The following is a 16,704-nucleotide window of genomic DNA, read 5'->3' on the forward strand; positions in this document are numbered from 1 at the left end:
TCGGCCTGTTAGCTTGTTTTGGAAATGATTTTTCTTATATTTATTTATAAATAATCGTTCAGCGTCAGCTTTTTAATACGATATTAATGTATGTGGGCTTGCGTTGGGCTAAAGCCTAGGGTTGCTGTTTGGTTTTTTTAACGTTTGGAAGCAAAGGTAGAAATGGCGGGCCTGTAGCTCGGTGACAAGTTGACTTTTGTGATGCCGGCGTATCTGTTAGCAAAGGGAACGTGAACTCTCCACGGGCGTTGTTACGGTTCAGTCGCCGCTGAGAAACAGCGGCAGAAAAAGTAACGAAACAAGCGATGCGGTTTTGCTCCAGAAGAGATTCTCCACGGACTTCGGCCGAGAGGTTGCACCCGCCTCCCCGACGGCAGCGCTCCTCGGGGAAAGGCTGCTGGCAGTGCTGCGGCTGGGAGAAAAGGCTACGCTGACTTGTCTTGGCAGAAACTGTGGTTCGTAGCGGTACGAATGCAGTTTTAGTGAGGTTTTTCTAGTGATGCGTAGGAAAAGCACTTTTTCCAGATTAAGCTTCGGTCCGTTTTTGACTGGCTTTAGAGCAGGTTGTGTAGTTCCCAAGCACTATTAAGTGACGTTCCAAGTCAGATATAACGGAAATAAACGGATTTGCTAAGTAAATAAAACTTATATTTGTGATTATACTGTCAAGTTTTCCTGTTTCCAGGAACTGTCATGTTCTCTTAAGCAAAATTAGGTAAGAGGTGGAGAGATGTAAGAAATCTTAATTTCCTACAGATTCTTGAGTTGTGAAAACAATTTTATTTATAAAAGAGGAGACATGAGTCAGTGTCCTTTTCCTGGAGAAGCAGGAGGGTTATGCTGTCCATGCAGTCATTCAGATGGGCAAGAGTCAGTGACTGTGTCCCATCAGTCAGAGTATGCAGCTCCTGACCAGTCATGGTCTGGGATACATGAGAAAGTGGGTGAAGGCAAGGTGAAGTGCCGGGGACCCAGGAGGAAGCCAAGTGCAATGGATTTTGCCCCTTTCCCACTGGAGGAGAAATTCGAAATCCTTTCTATTCAGCATGTGATTCTGAAGGGTGGTTTCTCTCGGAGTTGGAGGGGTTGTAAAACCATTTGCTGGATGTGCCTCTTGCTATGTCAGTCTCATCCAGGTACTATGCTTTTAGAATTCTGTTGCTTAAAAGTGGCACTGCAACCAGAGCAAATGTTTCCAGCTTTTTTGGTGATGAGGCTGAAAAAGAGTAGAGAGCTGCATTACAAAACTCCGGTCTAGGTGCTCAGAGCCTTCTTCAAAAATCCTTTGTACAAGCAAATTTAGATTGGGCAAGCAGTTAGCTGGCCTTGAAGTCTTTGCCTCTACACCAACAAAAAGCATTTGGAAGAGAGGGAAATGGTGAGACCAGACTCAAGGTTAGCCCAGCCCTGAGGGGAGGCAGTGGTCCAGGTGCTTTAATGTAGCAGAAGAATGGAGATAAGAGCTTCCTGTTGACAAAAGCCTTTTTTGAAAATTAAGAGTTAATCTTGCTGTTTCAGGGTAGCATGAAACCAGTGGTTCAGATGGCTTCCGTGAGATGTGCCGTGTTTACTGGTGGTTGTTTAGGGTGAAACCACCTTGTGTTTCTAACATTCGAGGAGAGAGTACCATGAATTTTTCACTACAGTTTTTAAAAATGAGCACACCTGTAAGGACTGTTTACTTGGCAAAGTATTATTTAATAAACGTTGTTCTGAGGAGCACAAAAAACGTATGGAATAGTTTGTTGGTGCGCTAAACTCTTGTTCTCACTTCCTAATCTGGGCAGGAGCGATGTCGCTGTGTTTCAGTTGAAACTGAATTCTTGATTATAGCTGAGTATTTTAGTGGTGCTACAATGTAGGTGGAGGCTGCGTTCACGAGTTAAGTGCCTGGATATTTACATAATGCCATAGTTCATTCCTATACTTTTTAAAAGTTATTAATGTGTTCCTAGCTCTGTATTTTGCTGTTTGAATAAATGATACCTTGAGTAAATGATACCATGTGTAAAGGCTTGATTTTTGTATGACTGATGTAACTCTTAAGTATTAGAATTTAATTAGTTGTTGTGGTATCAAAGCTGATTAATTTGTTTTGTATGGAAAAAAAAACCTTGGCAGTTAGCATAAATGACGACCTGATCTTTGACGTCCTCCCCCTTCTCCCAGCGGTAACATTTACATCACTCTAAAACGCAACAGGGCGGTCACCTGTAGGTGTGCTTCTGTAGCAGCTACGTGCCTGAAGAACAAAACCATGCATGTCTGCTTCTCCAAAGAGTTAAAAAGCAGGATGGTGAACTCTCTCTGTCCATGTTTTCTCATTAATGTTCACAGTTTCTGCAGCCATTACCAGGCAAAACCTCATTTGATTCTAATGAACACCGTGTAACATAATCGCCTTCACCAGAACCCATCGCTCTGGCGGCTGAGATCTTCGCTGGAAGCCAGGTTTCTTCTGCTCCTTCCGTGAAGGATGTGGCACCATCACCTCTGACCCATTCCCGGGCCGGCTCTGGTATCTGCTGTTTGACAAGAAATTACTTTTTTTTTCCCCAGAATACTGTCAACAGGATATTGTGTCCCGTTCTGACTCTGGGGGGAGGATAGCTTCTGCTTTGCTAATTGGAAGGTGGCGGCGTTTCTTCCCGTTGGACGTACTTTGCGTTTAAATGACGTTAGTAGTTACTAGCGCTTTGATTTCCTTTTAACGGGTTTATTTCGATGGAAAGCGATCCCTTGCCTGGGAAAGCAGCGCCGTGTCTGCAAGTACCGAGCACCCGCTCTTGTGCAGGCCAAATCCAGCCGCTGGTGCGCGGGGCAGCATTCTGGCAGGGAGCACCCACAGAGCCCAAAATGCCTCCGCGCCTCGTCCGCACGCACGTTCTGGCAACCGGGGGGTTTCCGTGTGCCTTGGGAAAAACGCCAAAGCGTTCTCCATCAATCCCAGCGCTTCGAACGTGCTGGCTTTGAGAAACGACTTCACTTTGGAAGTTGGGGTTCGCCCTCCCCGGCCGTGGCGCAGGTCGGGACGGAGCCGTTCGGAGAACGGCGATACCGGATCAAACCGGAGGGCTCCGGAGGGGAGCGCTAAGGAGGACCGGGACGCCACACGGCCAGCCCCGGAAAAGCTGTCGCGGGGCGCGGCGCCTCTCACCGCGACGCCCTCACCTGCGGGCACCACCTGTGCGCATGCGCCGAGGCGCCGCGCCGCCCCCTGGGAACTGTAGTTCCCCCCGCCCCGGTGACGCGGCCCGCGTTCCGTTGTCATGGAGCGGCGCGACAGGCCGTAAAGCGCGCGGCGCTTCCGGCTGGCGCAGAGGGGCGGACTGGGAGCCTCGTGTCAGGGAGCGCGGAGGCCGTGGGTGCCCGCGCCGCCGCTCGCCGGCCCCACGCCCGGCCCCAGGCACTCGCCCGCCCGGCGCCCACCGCCCCCAGGATGTTCAAGAAGTGAGTGGGGCCGGGCTCGCCGCCCCGCCACGCCGGGGCCGGGGGGCGCAGGGGAAGGGAGGCGGGTGGCGGGGCGGGCCCGGCGTCCCCCTTGCCCCGGGGCTCGGTGCCGGCCCGGGCTCAGCGCTGCGCCCGCGGCACCGGAGCGGCCAGGCCCTGTGCGAGGGGCTGGAGCTGGGGCCGGGGCCGGGGCCGGGGCAGCGCAGGAGCGGCCAGCTCCGCTCCCCGCCGGCCCCCGCGGGGCGCGCCCGCAGCCGCCAGCTCCGCCCTCGGGCTGTTGGGGCGTTTGCTTGTTAGAAGGGAAAAACTGGAAAGTGAGCGGAGCCCTCAGCCCGTCTGGGCTCTGGGGCGGGACAAAGCGCGGTTCGTGCTTCGGTGGTGGTGGTGAAGGACTCAGACGCACCTGAGCGGGGCTGTGGGTGGTCGTGTTACCAGTGAAGTCCGCGAGCTGGGCAAAGTAAGGCTGTGTGCCCAGGTGCGTCTGGGAGACTGAAAGCGTGTTTCATGGATGCGCACAAAGTTTAGGGACAAAGACAGCCTGCTAGTGCGAACCCTCCTGTCTCCCCCAGGCCGGAGTTCCCAGGGGACAAATTTAAGCCCCATGAAATCCGAGATTTGAAAGTCGGACAGATGCAGTACGGCCAAGGTTTTGTAGAGAATTTACAGACGTTTCTGAAGAACGGTGCTGAGACACAGCGTGTTTCGGGCAGCAAGTTGTGCCTTTCTGAAATACTTTCACTCACTTGACAGATTTGATGAAAAGGAGAATGTATCAAACTGCATCCAGCTGAAGACTTCAGTTATCAAAGGCATTAAGAATCAACTGATAGACCAGTTTCCTGTTATTGAACCATGGCTAAACCAAATTATGCCAAAGAAAGACCCAGTCAAAATAGTAAGATGGTAAGTTTCTTTTGTCTTAACCTTTGCTTCCAGGGTGCTAGGATTCCTTTTTATGTTTATTTTGGGCAGTAGATGGACCTAGTGTTTTTGGAAAGCATCTGCCATTTCCTACAGATAATGTTATGACTAAATCAGAAAGTTTGCGCGTGCTTATCGTGCTCTTGAAGGCATGCTAGCAGGACGCTTGCAGAAAACAAAAATACTGCCTAGTAGTGAATGTGTAATGTGTTGTCAGGGACTCTACAGGGCTCAGCCTCCTCTGGAAGGAAAGCATCCAGCTTTGTGGGTATGGAAGCTCAAACTTGTTTGGATAGCTTTCAGTAGCATTTTTGTACTGTTTTTGACTTCCATATATTATCTGGATTGTTTTTTTTTTAAGAGAGAGTAGTATATTTTTGCCGATTCCCTCTCCTTGTCTGCTCTTTCTATTGTATTTAAAAAACTCAAAGAAATGCAGTTTATGAGCAGCTGGATGTTTCTCTGTAGATTTTTTTTCCTTGCTTTTTTTTTTTAAGAGGAAGGAAGTGTGCAGGAGGCCAGTGTTGAAGAACAAGCCATAAAAAAACCCCAGTATTTTTAGTTTTAAATTTTCTTGCTACTTGACTGTTTTAATTCTAAGATGCCAAGATAGATCAGACTCTGAAGTGAAGTATTTCATTTAAACTATAAAAGGCTTAAGCAGCTATTGGAACAATTATTTTTTTCATCTTGCAGTCATGAACATATAGAAATCCTCACTGTGAATGGCGAGTTGCTGTTCTTCAGACAAAGAGAAGGGATTTTTTACCCGACACTAAGGTTGCTTCACAAATGTAAGTTTCTTGCGGGTGGTGGTGGGGAGAGAAGGGTGAGTGCATGATTCTGCCAGACTTCTGTAGAACTGAGTTAAAAACACCGCTTGTGTGCATATGTATGTTCCAGAATAGATCCTAAAGATAGGATATACCTTCTCAACTGCTAATTTATTGCTTTGCTATTTCAGGTGCCTATATGGATTGCTTCCCCCATAGTTATTTTACAACACTGTATGTAAAGCAATTTGAACTTTGATTTCTAAGAATTAAACTGTGCAAAGCTCTGCAAAAGTTCTTGAGAGAGGTTTCCCTAGGACAGAGATCTAAATTTCCTGGGTTTAGTCCCTGTTTTTCTTCTTTTACGTCTTTCTTTAAACCCTTTTTGCTTCCTTTCAAATACTTATAGGTTCTTATTAGAAAAATACTCTTTAATCATCAGTTTAGTGATGTAATGTGTGCTTGTCTCCTGTGAGAATTTACGCTTCATGCTTCTTACTTTTTACAATTTACTCTGTTGTATTGTTTTTCTTGCTGTTCTCACTGTTCTGCTTGATTGTGTTACTCTGATTTGGGTGAGCATAGGTGTCCCTAAAAATGTTATTCAGTCAAATCTCAATGTTTGGAATACTTCAGGAAGGTGCATGCACTTGAAGGATGGCTTAGAGAGCTAAGAGCCTTCGTGAATTTTGTCCATCTTTGCATTTTTTGTCCTGTTAACACTCAACTGTTTCTTTTTCCTGTAAGAGGTTACACATGTAATTTGAGGGATTTAAGACTCCTTGGTTTTAAGGCCTGTCAGTACTTGGCCAGTTGTGTGATTGTTTTTGCTGGGGGATCTTGTTAAAATTGTTACTCAGTATATGGGTATATGAGTATGCAGTAATAGGTAGATAATCCAACCAATAGGCTGGTAATCCAATCCAAGCGTTGGATTACCCTTTGGTTCTCAGAGAGAAGATGTGGTCTGGGAGAACGGCCCTTGTGTCCTTTCAGGACAGTACAGCCCAGTGGTAGTTGTTTCTCAAACTTCCTACCCTCACAGCACGCTAGGTGTCTAATTAGATATAATATCTGGTAGATATCTAATTGCCCTATCTCAACTGACTTGATAATGAGTTATTCATGTTGTCATCTTACTGTGTTAATTGTAACGCTGTATCTTTCCCCTCCTAGACCCATTTATTCTACCACATCAGCAGGTTGATAAAGGAGCCATTAAATTTGTGCTGAGTGGAGCCAATATAATGTGCCCTGGCCTGACGTCTCCTGGAGCAAAACTTTACCCTGCTGCCGTTGATACTGTTGTTGTATCCTTCTTTAACTGTAAATTACTGCTGCTGTTCTTGTGTTCTCAGCTGATCATAACCTGAATGACTTTGGATTTTAATAGTATTTCACAGAATAAGTAGTTATCTGAACAGAGCTGCAGAGGTTCAGATGTTATTTAGCAAAGTTAGAATGATTCTTAATTTTTTTTTACTTACTGTGGTGTTCCAAACCAAATAATTATTCTTGCCGTGCTGTCAAGAGGGATGCTGTTCCATTAATCTAACTGATAAGTGGAGCTCCTTTGTCATTTTATGCAGAACTGTGAGTATAGATGAGGTACAGTGTAATCTGTCCTGTGCCTCCTTAATCTCCTTGAGTTATAGAAGAATTTCTTCCTGTTCCTAGGGAATTTGGGAAGATGTTTAGGATCAGCTTTGCTGTAGTCAGGACTTCCTCCGTGTTGGATGAAATTAGCATATGTAGAATGAGGAAAGTGTGCTAATTGACTCGTGCACGTTATATTACTGAGAAAGGAACCCTGAGCAAACTCAGCGTTAGTAACACTGAGCTGTGCTGCTTTTGTTGTTAGTTGGATTCTACAGGAAAAGAGCAGCAGTCAGCATCACGTGTTGCTAAGCTTTGAAGAGGACAAGTCTGATTTCAGTACTTGTATTTTTTTTTTTAGGTTTGTGTCTCAGTTCTTCTGCACCATAGAATCTAAAACGGCCCCACAAATGTGCAGTTTTGTTCCAGAAAGGGTGAGACTATCATCTCTCAGTGTTAGGCACAAAGGAAGAAATGGAGTGTAGCGCTGGGAGATCTTGGTCTGTAGTTGCTGTTTGAAGTTCCTAAATACACGCTTTGTTCTGCACACTGTGATTCAGTTGTTAAATGCAGCATGTTATTTTGCTTATCTTTAAGAGCTAGAGCTCTAGAATTACTAAAAGGGTAAAAGTTCAACACGGGATTTTGAAACTTTTTAGAAAGTGATTTCCTCATATTGCTTTTACTTCTCTGAAATAGTTTTTTTAAAAAAACAAATCTGTTTTCCTTAGTGGTGATTTGTAGGCAATAATGGCAGAGGGAAAACAACATGCGTTATGTGTGGGAGTAATGAAGATGTCAGCTGAGGACATGTAAGTGTTTTAAAAATTGAACTGTAACCTGTACCACATCACTGTTCCTACGTTAGTCTGGAATACAAGCACCACTGTCAAGCTTACTACGTCACTGTTGGAGCGTGGGTCGTTCAAGTATGGAATTTATTTAAGATTTCATTTCATTGATTAATACTCAGGGGAAGAAGGGGAGGCAGGGAATATCTTCCCTACTTAGTTTACCGAATGGAATCAAAATAGTTCCTCTGTATGAATATGGCTTTTAAGGTGCACAACATGAGTATTGCCTCTGAATGTTAGTATTTCTTGTTCTGTGATTACACTTCCTCAAAGATCTTGAATAATGAAATACCTGTGTAGAGTACTTACTACCCAGGCTGAATAATGAAATATCTGTATTTACTACCCGGGCTGGACAAGAGATGTAATTGGATTTGAGGGGGCTGAAATGTTGAAGTGATTTATTGATTTATATCCCCCTGCAGGGAGAGCAGAGGCTAAAGTCCTGCTGGTACTTGGTTGACCAGCTGGGCTTTCTTCTGGCCATGTCTCTTTCTTTGCCTTGTACTGACACACAGCATTCCTGCCTGTTGTGCTAACTAGTTTAGCTAAGCTTCTTGTGAAATGTAGAGATCCGTTCAGGGGACAAACATCAACTGAAAACAATCTGAGAAGGAAAAGAGACAAAGTGGAAATGGATGTTTGTTGTTCTTAGCATTCAGATGGTGCTAAATTCTAAGGAGCTAAACCACTTTCTCATTTTAAGTTCTATAACATCTTGCAGCAGGATGTAAGAGGCACCCAGCAGGCTTGGGCTGTGTTGCTTCCAGTCCTGTCTAGTGCTTGTGTGGGTGAGGAAGCTGATTTTGATAAAATAAGCCACTCTTGTGGGGATAATTCTCAGCAGGATCACCTGTACTGGGTCACCCTGCGGTGCTAAGTCATAACAGGAGAGAGGTGGGAATGTGTTACAGAGGACAGGGATAGAGCGGGACTGCAGCAACCTGGATTTGGACCTGCTGCAGCTGTTGAAGGATTATATTCCTCAGGATTCTTTGTAGTGCCTTCAAAAAACTCTGAAGAGTGGGTGGAAAGTACAGTTACTTTTGTCCCAGTCCTACACCTGCAGTGATCTGTTATGATCACTGCAAAGCAAGATGATCTGTATTTCTAATCCGAACTTCAAATCCAGCAGTTTTGCAGCTGAATATCCTGTTCCTGTGAGAAGCAACACAAACAGGAGAGGAAGACAAAATTACACTGATCCCTGTGGCCCGTTAGCATGCTTTTTTGTGTGATGTTGTTTAAATCAGAAAATTGTGAAACAGCATGATTTCAGCCACTTGGTGTGATTACGGTACATGATGCGTTAATGCAGTTAACGGGAGTATTTCCCTTCCTGCTTACCTTTGGACAAGTTGTACAAGTAATGGAACACTTAGTGTAAATACAGTAAATTATGTTCTCCAGAGGAATTAAACTTGTTCTCAGTCCTAGAATGATGAGATCTGTCTTGCTTATTGTGACAAAACCAGATTTTTTTCAAACGAATAATGTACTGGAAAAAAGATGAACACAAATCCAATGTAGATGCACAAAAAAAAGTTTTTATAAGATGGTATGATTGAAAAGATATAGAAGATACAGAATGTTATGTCTGTAACATGCTGCAAGTCCTTGGCACATAAATTTAGCATTTATAATTCTCTGTTAGTGGGTAGATGTCTCACAACTAGCAGCGGAGCAGCTCACCTGCATTTAATTATGGCAGTGGCACACTTGGAACCAGAACTCTTCAAATTCCACACTCCAGCCATGTTGCATGACCTCCTGTGCTAGGAGGGGAGGAACTTAACAACTGCTGTGCTACTTTGATAGAGAAACGGGAGGAAAAGTGGCAAAAGTGGTGTCTGAAGAGCTGCCTCCCACAAAGAAGTAGTTAAAAATATTGTGGAATGTTGTTGCTAAAATGTGGAAGGCAAATACCGTGACCTTATCCTGTGGGTACATGGGATAACAGGTGTTGTTTCTTGTCCACCTGCTGTTGAAGATTATGACTTCTGATAGCTTCTACCCTTCCAGTTGATAAATGTTCCATTTTCTACTTTAAATATTGTGTTTTATACTGCTCTAATATTTAACCAAGCTAATTCTTCTGTACCTTTTTCCTCCTTTTACAGTGAGAAGGTCAACAAAGGGATTGGTATCGAAAATATCCACTATTTAAATGATGGCCTTTGGCATATGAAGACATACAAGTGAAACAAAAGGAACTGTGTTACTCCAAAGGAATGCACTTAGATTAAATGTGGACTGCTTTGTAATTCCTTGTTTTTAATGTGACTGAATGTACAAATTACTTTGTTCTGTGGCTATGCTAAATAAATCAAGTGAATGCGAAAGTACTGTTAGGCTACAATAGTTTTCTAGATTTCTTTTTATTACAGTTCTTTTGTTTTTTCTTAAACCCAAGTCTTCAGTGACTGAAGATATCTGATGGAAAGATCCTGCGTGGACTGTGAGTAGACTATTTCAAACAAAAAGGAGGAAAAAGCCAAGAAATGTTTACAATTTTTATGCTCTTCTAAAAGAGTAATATAAAGCATACGTGAAATATAATTAATATGGTTTGTAAAACCTCTGAAACATTTCAGATTTTTTTCTTCTGATTAACATCTCGTTAGTCTACCTGTTTCTTGAATGTGGAGAAATCCGTTTTTTTTTGACATTTATTTTTTAACTTAATTTATTAACAACATTAACTTCAGTATTTTACTTAAAGATTTTCTCTTTTTAATATGCATTTATCTGTATAGGATTTATGAACTTAAGACTGGTATGTGGACTAGAAATTCTTTTATGCTAGTTCATATCTGAAGAATATATATATATATATACACACTTGTCCAAATTTCTACCTGCCGACACTGTTTAATACTGCTCTCCTTATAGTGGAGTTTGTAGTAACGGTGGGCATACTCCAAATGGAGAGTGTGCCAACTTGGTGCCTGATGCTCTACTCCCTGTTTGCCGCCTTATTTTAGGAGCAGAAACAAAATCACTGTTTAACAAAGGCATGATAGCAAAACGTGGCTGTCGGTGTAGCCAGGAGCAGCTGCTTCAGGTGGAACTTCAAAAGAGATGTCAGCTTGTGCACACTGCCACATAATGTACATCCGTAGAACGGGTTCAAGAGCACTGTGTGTGTCTGGATAATCCAACTCTGTTCAGCGACTGCATACCCAAAGCTATGCCTATGGAAAACAGCCTGTGCCATGGATTCATTTAATAAACTAAGGAAACTTTAAGGTCTACTACTCATAACTCTGTCTCTGGAAGCATTTATTAATGTTTCAAGTTTCTGTTCTAACACTTGTATTTTGTAATGGCAGAACTTAATTTTGTTACGCAAATGCCTTGTCTCAGTGCTGTTCTGCATCTTTGGTTTCCCCACCCTGGTGCCTTTACAGAAGACGGTGGCAGAGGTGTTCTCCATCCGACTCTGAAGTCTTAACAAATTAATATATGGGAGATGGAATGTGATACCTAATAAGTGCTAATTTTATATTTCTCCTGTAAAGTTATTTAGGAGACTGTACTTATGAAAATGACAGGGTAAATCTGAAACTGTATTAAAGTAGGAAGGCAAAAAATTATTATTACTGCAGTGTAGCAGAAAAAAGCTTGGTCAAACCTCAGCCTTCCCTTCAGAATGCTAACGGACATTTTTATGCATCTTAAAGACTGCTACAAATGTATTAATTTCTTGTTAGTGCAATGGAGAATTGGCTTGTGCTTCAGTGGTTCTTTTTTGCATGAAAAGAGCCAGTGTTGAGTTCTGTGGCTTGCTTTTTCCTCTTCCATCTTGTTTCTTCCTGTTGTAATACAGTACCTCTTGTCACAGATCGGAGAGTTACTCTGGTTTGAATTGTTAACTCCTTTTTCCTTGACTTGCCCTGTGACTGCTATTGTTGCAGTGGAGTCAGAACTGTCTTTAGTATCAGAAACACCACTGAAATTGAAATTTTACTTCCTTTGTCTGGCTTTGTCAGAGTATTCCCAACTGTGGATCTCACCTTTTAAAAATGATTCCGTAAGAAGATGCAAGTTAAATCATGCTTAAGCTAATTTGTATACCAATTTAGCAAAACATTGTCAAAAATACTACCTTATCTAGGTTTTGGCAGCAATCATGTACACTTGTTTCTTGTGCTGTTAGCTGAGCTCTGACTGGCATGGATGAGAACCTGCAAAACATGCACCTTCTGCAGCATCTGAACTGTGGGAGCTTGCTTCGGGGTCTGAGCAGTTGTCTTACCATTCCTGTGAAAAATGAAGGACCTGATGCTTAAAAAAAAGATGTGGATGTTCTCATCAGCTCTGAAGCAGCTGTTTCACTTTCCCCACCTGCCCCCTTGCAGCTGAGGACAGGATGAGGTATTACAAATGGTCGGTTAAAGAAAGCTGAGATACCATGGTATCTTCTCAGGTCTTTTATGGATAGCAACAGAGCCTGTGATTGTCCTAGATGCAGTACCTTCCTCAAGTCTTGAAACATCCACGTCAGGTTAGTGAATTCTAAATGGAGTAAATATTGAAGTGGTGTTTGTTCCCACCTGCTGTGACTGCAAGGGAGTGTGACCTGGTAGCTTGTGTAAAACTGATTTCAAGTGCACTCAACTGTAAAACCAAAAAAACCCACCAAACAACCAAGTCTACCAGAAAACCCAAACAAAAAATCCCCTACCAAAGCCAAACCCCACCACACAACGCTCCCCCTACCAGCACTGGGGAGTTCTGCATATTGCTTTGTTGTGCACGTAACCTGTTTTGCATAATATTCAACAACAGGTTGGGAGTGCAGGTGTGGTGCTTTCCCCATCCGTGTTTAAAATACCTGTAAATCTATCTACACCCCATTTGTATGGACAGATACCCAACTTCCTTGTAAATACTGTCAGCAACACTAACAGAAGTGGAAACTACACAGGACCTTTAATATACTTATGTACGAAGTGAAATTTTAAATAAGCAATTGCTCTTATGCTAACAGGCTACCTGACCATGTTAACACTTACTCAAACACAGTTATCTCTCTCTTTTGTCTGCTTAAAAGCAGCAGTCCAAAGGTCGCTTACTATTACTCAGCTGCAGCTTCTTAACAGATCTCTTTTTGTCGGCTTGCTTCCTGCTAATTTCTTCCCAGGTTAGGAGGCTGTACATAAAGTGACAGGTGCTGCACAAACAGCGTAGCTTAAGCTGTTGGGTAGTTCAGTGTAAAGGAAATGGCTTAAAGTTAGTCTTTGAGACTGAATCTGTAGTCAGTTTTATTGGTGCATCTTAGAAAGATATAAAGACATTCTAGAAATGCCTGGAAGAATTCAAAGAATCAAAATCTTGCAAAAATATATTTGTAACAGTAGACTAAAGCTCATTTGAGTTTTCATTAATAAATATTTACATGTACAAACCCCCCCATATAAACTTAATTTCCTTTTATCATAAACATTAACAACTTCTTTATCATTTCATTCCAGCACTGTCAAAAGCCAGAAGCATTTCTGTATAAAAGATGTAGAAAAAAGTTCTCCTTCCACTTTTAAAATTAAGAGCTTTACCAAACCTCAATGTGCAAAAAAAAACCTGTACACCAGTACCACCAGGTACAAAATCAAATCTGTCAGTACAAACACGTGTCACGTGAGGAGCTGACTCCATGGTTCCAGGTCTTCTCCGAAGAGACATCAGTCATTGTCTGAGCCTGCAGGCGGGAGGAAGACCAGTGCATCGTTGTACGTGTGGCCGTAGGGCCTCAGCCTGTAAACGCCGTACATCATCACATGCATGTGGTTGGGGGCCAGCCCACTGAACGTGATGGCCATGTCGGAGCAGCAGCCGTCCACCACCTGCTGAGGGTGAGTAGACATTGCTTCCTTAATGAGCGCACCTACCGACTTCGTGTTAAAGACATCTCTTCCTTCGGAGTCTTCTGCATTTTCAGCAAACACCCCAGTATACTTGAGGCAGATCGCTAGCTGTTTATCCTCAGCAAGTTTCCAAATCATACCTCCCTGCTCTGGACACTTGTCGGAGTCTTCGAGAACATGGGACAGTCGTCTTAGCGACTCAATGCTTAAGACGATTCCCCCCTCAGCATCCACGTACTCGAGGTCCCCAGATTTCACGGTATGGCCTATATAGAAAGGCTGCGAGGCGTCTTTTTTCAGTAAGAAATACTTGAGATTTTCAATAATAGCAAACGTTGTTGGATACGCCAGGAAGAACCAGCTGAATTCATCTTTATAGCGTTCGTACGTTATCTTGTAAGCTTTCCTCATCATCACCCACATATCGTTTGTGTTGAGGGCTACAGAATCAAACACTTTGACGTTTTCAGAGCTGTAGAATTCCACCTTGTCGCAGTGCTTGCTCCACGTCTCTTTCACTGCAGCCCAGTGCCCCAGATCTTTCGGCTTCACAAGGATGATACAATAAACGCGGATACTCTTACTGAGCTCCATGCGTTCACCTTCCGAGAGGTTTAGGACATCCTCTTTGTTGGGAGCCTGGATGTGATGATGCTCGTGGTGATGTGCTTTAGTCCCGTGGCCCACCTTAATGTGCCCGAGGAGTGTAACCAACATGCAGAAGGCTCCACCCAGCACCAGCCCCTTCACAAAGGAGCTGCCTTCCGAAATCATTTTTCCTAGGAAGGAGACACACTGTAAGAACTTACAGGAATACGTTTATTGCTGCAGATTTTGTGTAGCTTTAACACGCTCTTCAATTTCTAAATCCAGCTGCAGTTCCCTTAACTCACACCCCAGGACAACGCTGCTGGAAGAGCAGTGGCAAAAAGAAAGTTCCCAGTCTCGGGGCTCCGGACCGGTAACGGTGCGACCGACCCCCGCGGGAGGGGTCCTGTACCCCCCCCCCCGCTCCGCGGCCGTGACCGCGCGGCCCTCTCGCCCTGCCGCTGCTCTGCGCCGGCCCCACAGCCTCCCCGCCGCCCGGCCAGGGCACCGAGACGCCGTGCTCCGGCCCGTGCGCACCGGCGCTTCCCCGGGGGAGCCCTGGCGGAGGCAGCGCCCTGACAATCCCGCTCGCCGGGACCCTGCCCGCCCACCGCAGCCCCCCGGGACACCCGGACCGCCGCGGGAGCCTTACACCCGCTGGGGCCGCCGCCGTGACCCGGAGCACGGCAGGGCCCGCTCCCCCGCCGCTTACCGGTGCTGCCGGGGCCGCCGCGCCAGGACACCGGCACCAACACCCCGCCCCGGAACCGCCCCTTCCCTTTTCCCGCCGGAAGCGCCGCGCGCTGCCCTTCTAGGCGCCGCTCGCCGGTGCCGCGGCGCCCCCTGTCGGCGCGGAGGCCGGCTCGCGCTGCCCGCCCAGTCCGCTGCCCGCCGCCCTCACCCGCGCGGCGGCCGTCCCCACTTCGCCTGATCCCCCCCCGCGCCCCGTGGCGGCCTCTCCCGGCGCGCTGCCTTCGCGGCGGCGGCCCCTCACCGCGGGCAGGTGTCCCGCCGGGGCCGGTGGAGCTGGAGAGCGCGGAGGGTCCCGTCGGGGCGGCGGGCTCGGCGGGCGGGTGCGGAGCGGGGCCTCGGGAAGGGCGAGGCCGCCGCAGCGCCCTTGCGCTTGGCCGGAGCGGGGCGGCGCGCCGGCGGTTCGCCGGTTCTCGACGGGCCGCTGCCGAGCGGGCGGACGAGCCGCCGGCGCGGCGGGCAGCGCGGCCGCTCGCGGCGTCGGCCCGGCGGAGCCCGGACCCACCGAGCGGGGGCTGTGGCCGAGAGGCGGGGGCTGCCGTGGCCGGGGTGCCGCTGCCCCGCGGCCGGTCCCGCTTGCGGAGGCTGATGGGCGTCTCGTTTGCTGTGTTCATCCGAATCTCCCTGCGAACGTACTTAGGGACTAACGGGGAAAAAGAAGTTGCAGTTTCCAGCCCGAACTCGCTGCCATTAGATTAGAAGGTGTATAAATGGGGACAGGCTGGCGAAGGAAAGGCAGAACTGGCCTTGAACCACGTCCAGGATCAAATCTGCTGACTTCGATCGGATGCACTGCCCTAAATTTCCAAACCAGCTCAATAAACTGTGCTTCCTTTCACTTGTTTTCATTTCCCCTGACACAGAGCACAACACGCAGACATAGTTAATATTTAAAGAGTAAAGCCAGAACATTCTGCTACTAACATAACTTTTTCTTTCCTTTAGTGGTAATTATTCCTGAGCTCTGGATTGAAAGAACTGCGTCAGAATCACCTTCTACACATCATCTCTCAAGAACTTAGAATTGACACCTGATTTGAAGGGACATCACTGAACGATAGTTTGCTCCCTTTTCCCATCAGCCTCTTGGGGAAAAAAAAAGGGTTTACATGTTTTATCTCTTTATTAGCTGATTGTAGTGATATGTTAGGCCAACATAGTGCTTGCGATAAAGTCCTATATAGGTTTTTCCCTATATTGTAAGGTCTGCCCTGCTTGGCTGAACTTAGTTTTATTTAAGTCAATTTACGACTGAGTGGCTCTGGATTCTCTGGCATCTGGCTGGGCTCCCAGATGCCTCAGTTATTCAGGTAAGGTTTATTTTTCTAGGCTTATGGCTGTACTGTAGACATCAAAGCTTAAGGATGTTATGTTTGGCAAAGATATCTGTAAGAACATCAATTACTTCGACTCTTCTGGGCTTGGGGAACCATTGCTTGTGGTTCAGGTAAAAGCGTTACAAAATAGTGATTTTGGTTGGATCGGGGTATGTCCAGAATGGCTCCTTTTACTGGAACTAAACCCTAAGTACACACTGTGACAGGAAAATATTGTCAGTTTGTATGTTTGGGCAGTTCTGTTACTGCACTAAGGGAACATGGCTCATCCTATCCTTTCCTGCCTGGCTGCTTCTAAGGTATAAATAGGTGGACACTCAGATTGTCACCACATACCAGAGACTGGAGGTCAGTTTAAAGTTTGTGTTACGCATCTCCTATTTACACAATCAATTGTGGCTTTCAGGGCTTCAGCAGTTGCTTGAACATGTATGTTAGAGAGATTTGAATGAGTTGCGACTCACTGCTTCAGCTGATGCTTCAACAAACTGTTTTCCTGCTTGACTTCAGAGAGGTTCTTTCCAAGGCTCTGACTGAATGACTAGTGTAGCTACAGATCTTGACTGTC

General features: G+C 45.7%; 2 protein-coding genes across 5 annotated transcripts; one reads left to right on the forward strand and one right to left on the reverse strand.

The window, feature by feature from the left end:
- The first annotated feature begins 860 nt into the window (after window positions 1–860).
- On the forward strand, window positions 861–9,936 carry MCTS1 (MCTS1 re-initiation and release factor). 4 transcript variants are annotated; one of them, XM_086619682.1, is made up of 6 exons: window positions 861–874; window positions 4,201–4,353; window positions 5,068–5,165; window positions 6,321–6,454; window positions 7,485–7,552; window positions 9,715–9,936. In XM_086619682.1, exons 1-6 carry the CDS (start codon window positions 861–863, stop codon window positions 9,794–9,796), a joined length of 549 nt encoding a protein of 182 aa, XP_086475808.1. In that variant the 3' UTR covers window positions 9,797–9,936. The 4 variants fall into 4 exon arrangements, with proteins under 4 accessions (XP_086475808.1, XP_086475807.1, XP_086475809.1 ...); XM_086619681.1 differs by lacking the exon at window positions 861–874 and adding an exon at window positions 3,398–3,450; XM_086619683.1 differs by lacking the exons at window positions 861–874; window positions 7,485–7,552 and adding exons at window positions 3,398–3,450; window positions 7,102–7,174 and having other exon boundaries at window positions 6,321–6,470; window positions 9,715–9,748.
- A 2,898-nt stretch (window positions 9,937–12,834) lies between these two features.
- On the reverse strand, window positions 12,835–14,800 carry C1GALT1C1 (C1GALT1 specific chaperone 1). Its single transcript, XM_086619735.1, has 2 exons — window positions 14,762–14,800; window positions 12,835–14,240 (listed from the first exon to the last, which is right to left on the reverse strand). Exon 2 carries the CDS (start codon window positions 14,233–14,235, stop codon window positions 13,279–13,281), a length of 957 nt encoding a protein of 318 aa, XP_086475861.1. The 5' UTR covers window positions 14,236–14,240; window positions 14,762–14,800; the 3' UTR covers window positions 12,835–13,278.
- Window positions 14,801–16,704: the final 1,904 nt, after the last annotated feature.

The sequence above is a fragment of the Tauraco erythrolophus genome, chromosome 13 (genome assembly GCF_009769465.1).
Source record: "Tauraco erythrolophus isolate bTauEry1 chromosome 13, bTauEry1.pri, whole genome shotgun sequence".
In the NCBI taxonomy this organism is placed as follows: Eukaryota; Metazoa; Chordata; class Aves; order Musophagiformes; family Musophagidae; genus Tauraco; species Tauraco erythrolophus.

What these genes read in the sequence shown, in the direction of transcription:
- MCTS1 (XM_086619682.1), top strand. An exon ending in CCAGTCAAAATAGTAAGATG is followed by an intron (nt 4,354 to 5,067) that starts GTAAGTTTCTTT and finishes TTCATCTTGCAG; the next exon opens with TCATGAACATATAGAAATCC. An exon ending in CTGCCGTTGATACTGTTGTT is followed by an intron (nt 6,455 to 7,484) that starts GTATCCTTCTTT and finishes GGTGATTTGTAG; the next exon opens with GCAATAATGGCAGAGGGAAA.
- C1GALT1C1 (XM_086619735.1), bottom strand. Translation starts at nt 14,235, where the DNA reads ATGATTTCGGAAGGCAGCTCCTTTGTGAAGGGGCTGGTGCTGGGTGGA.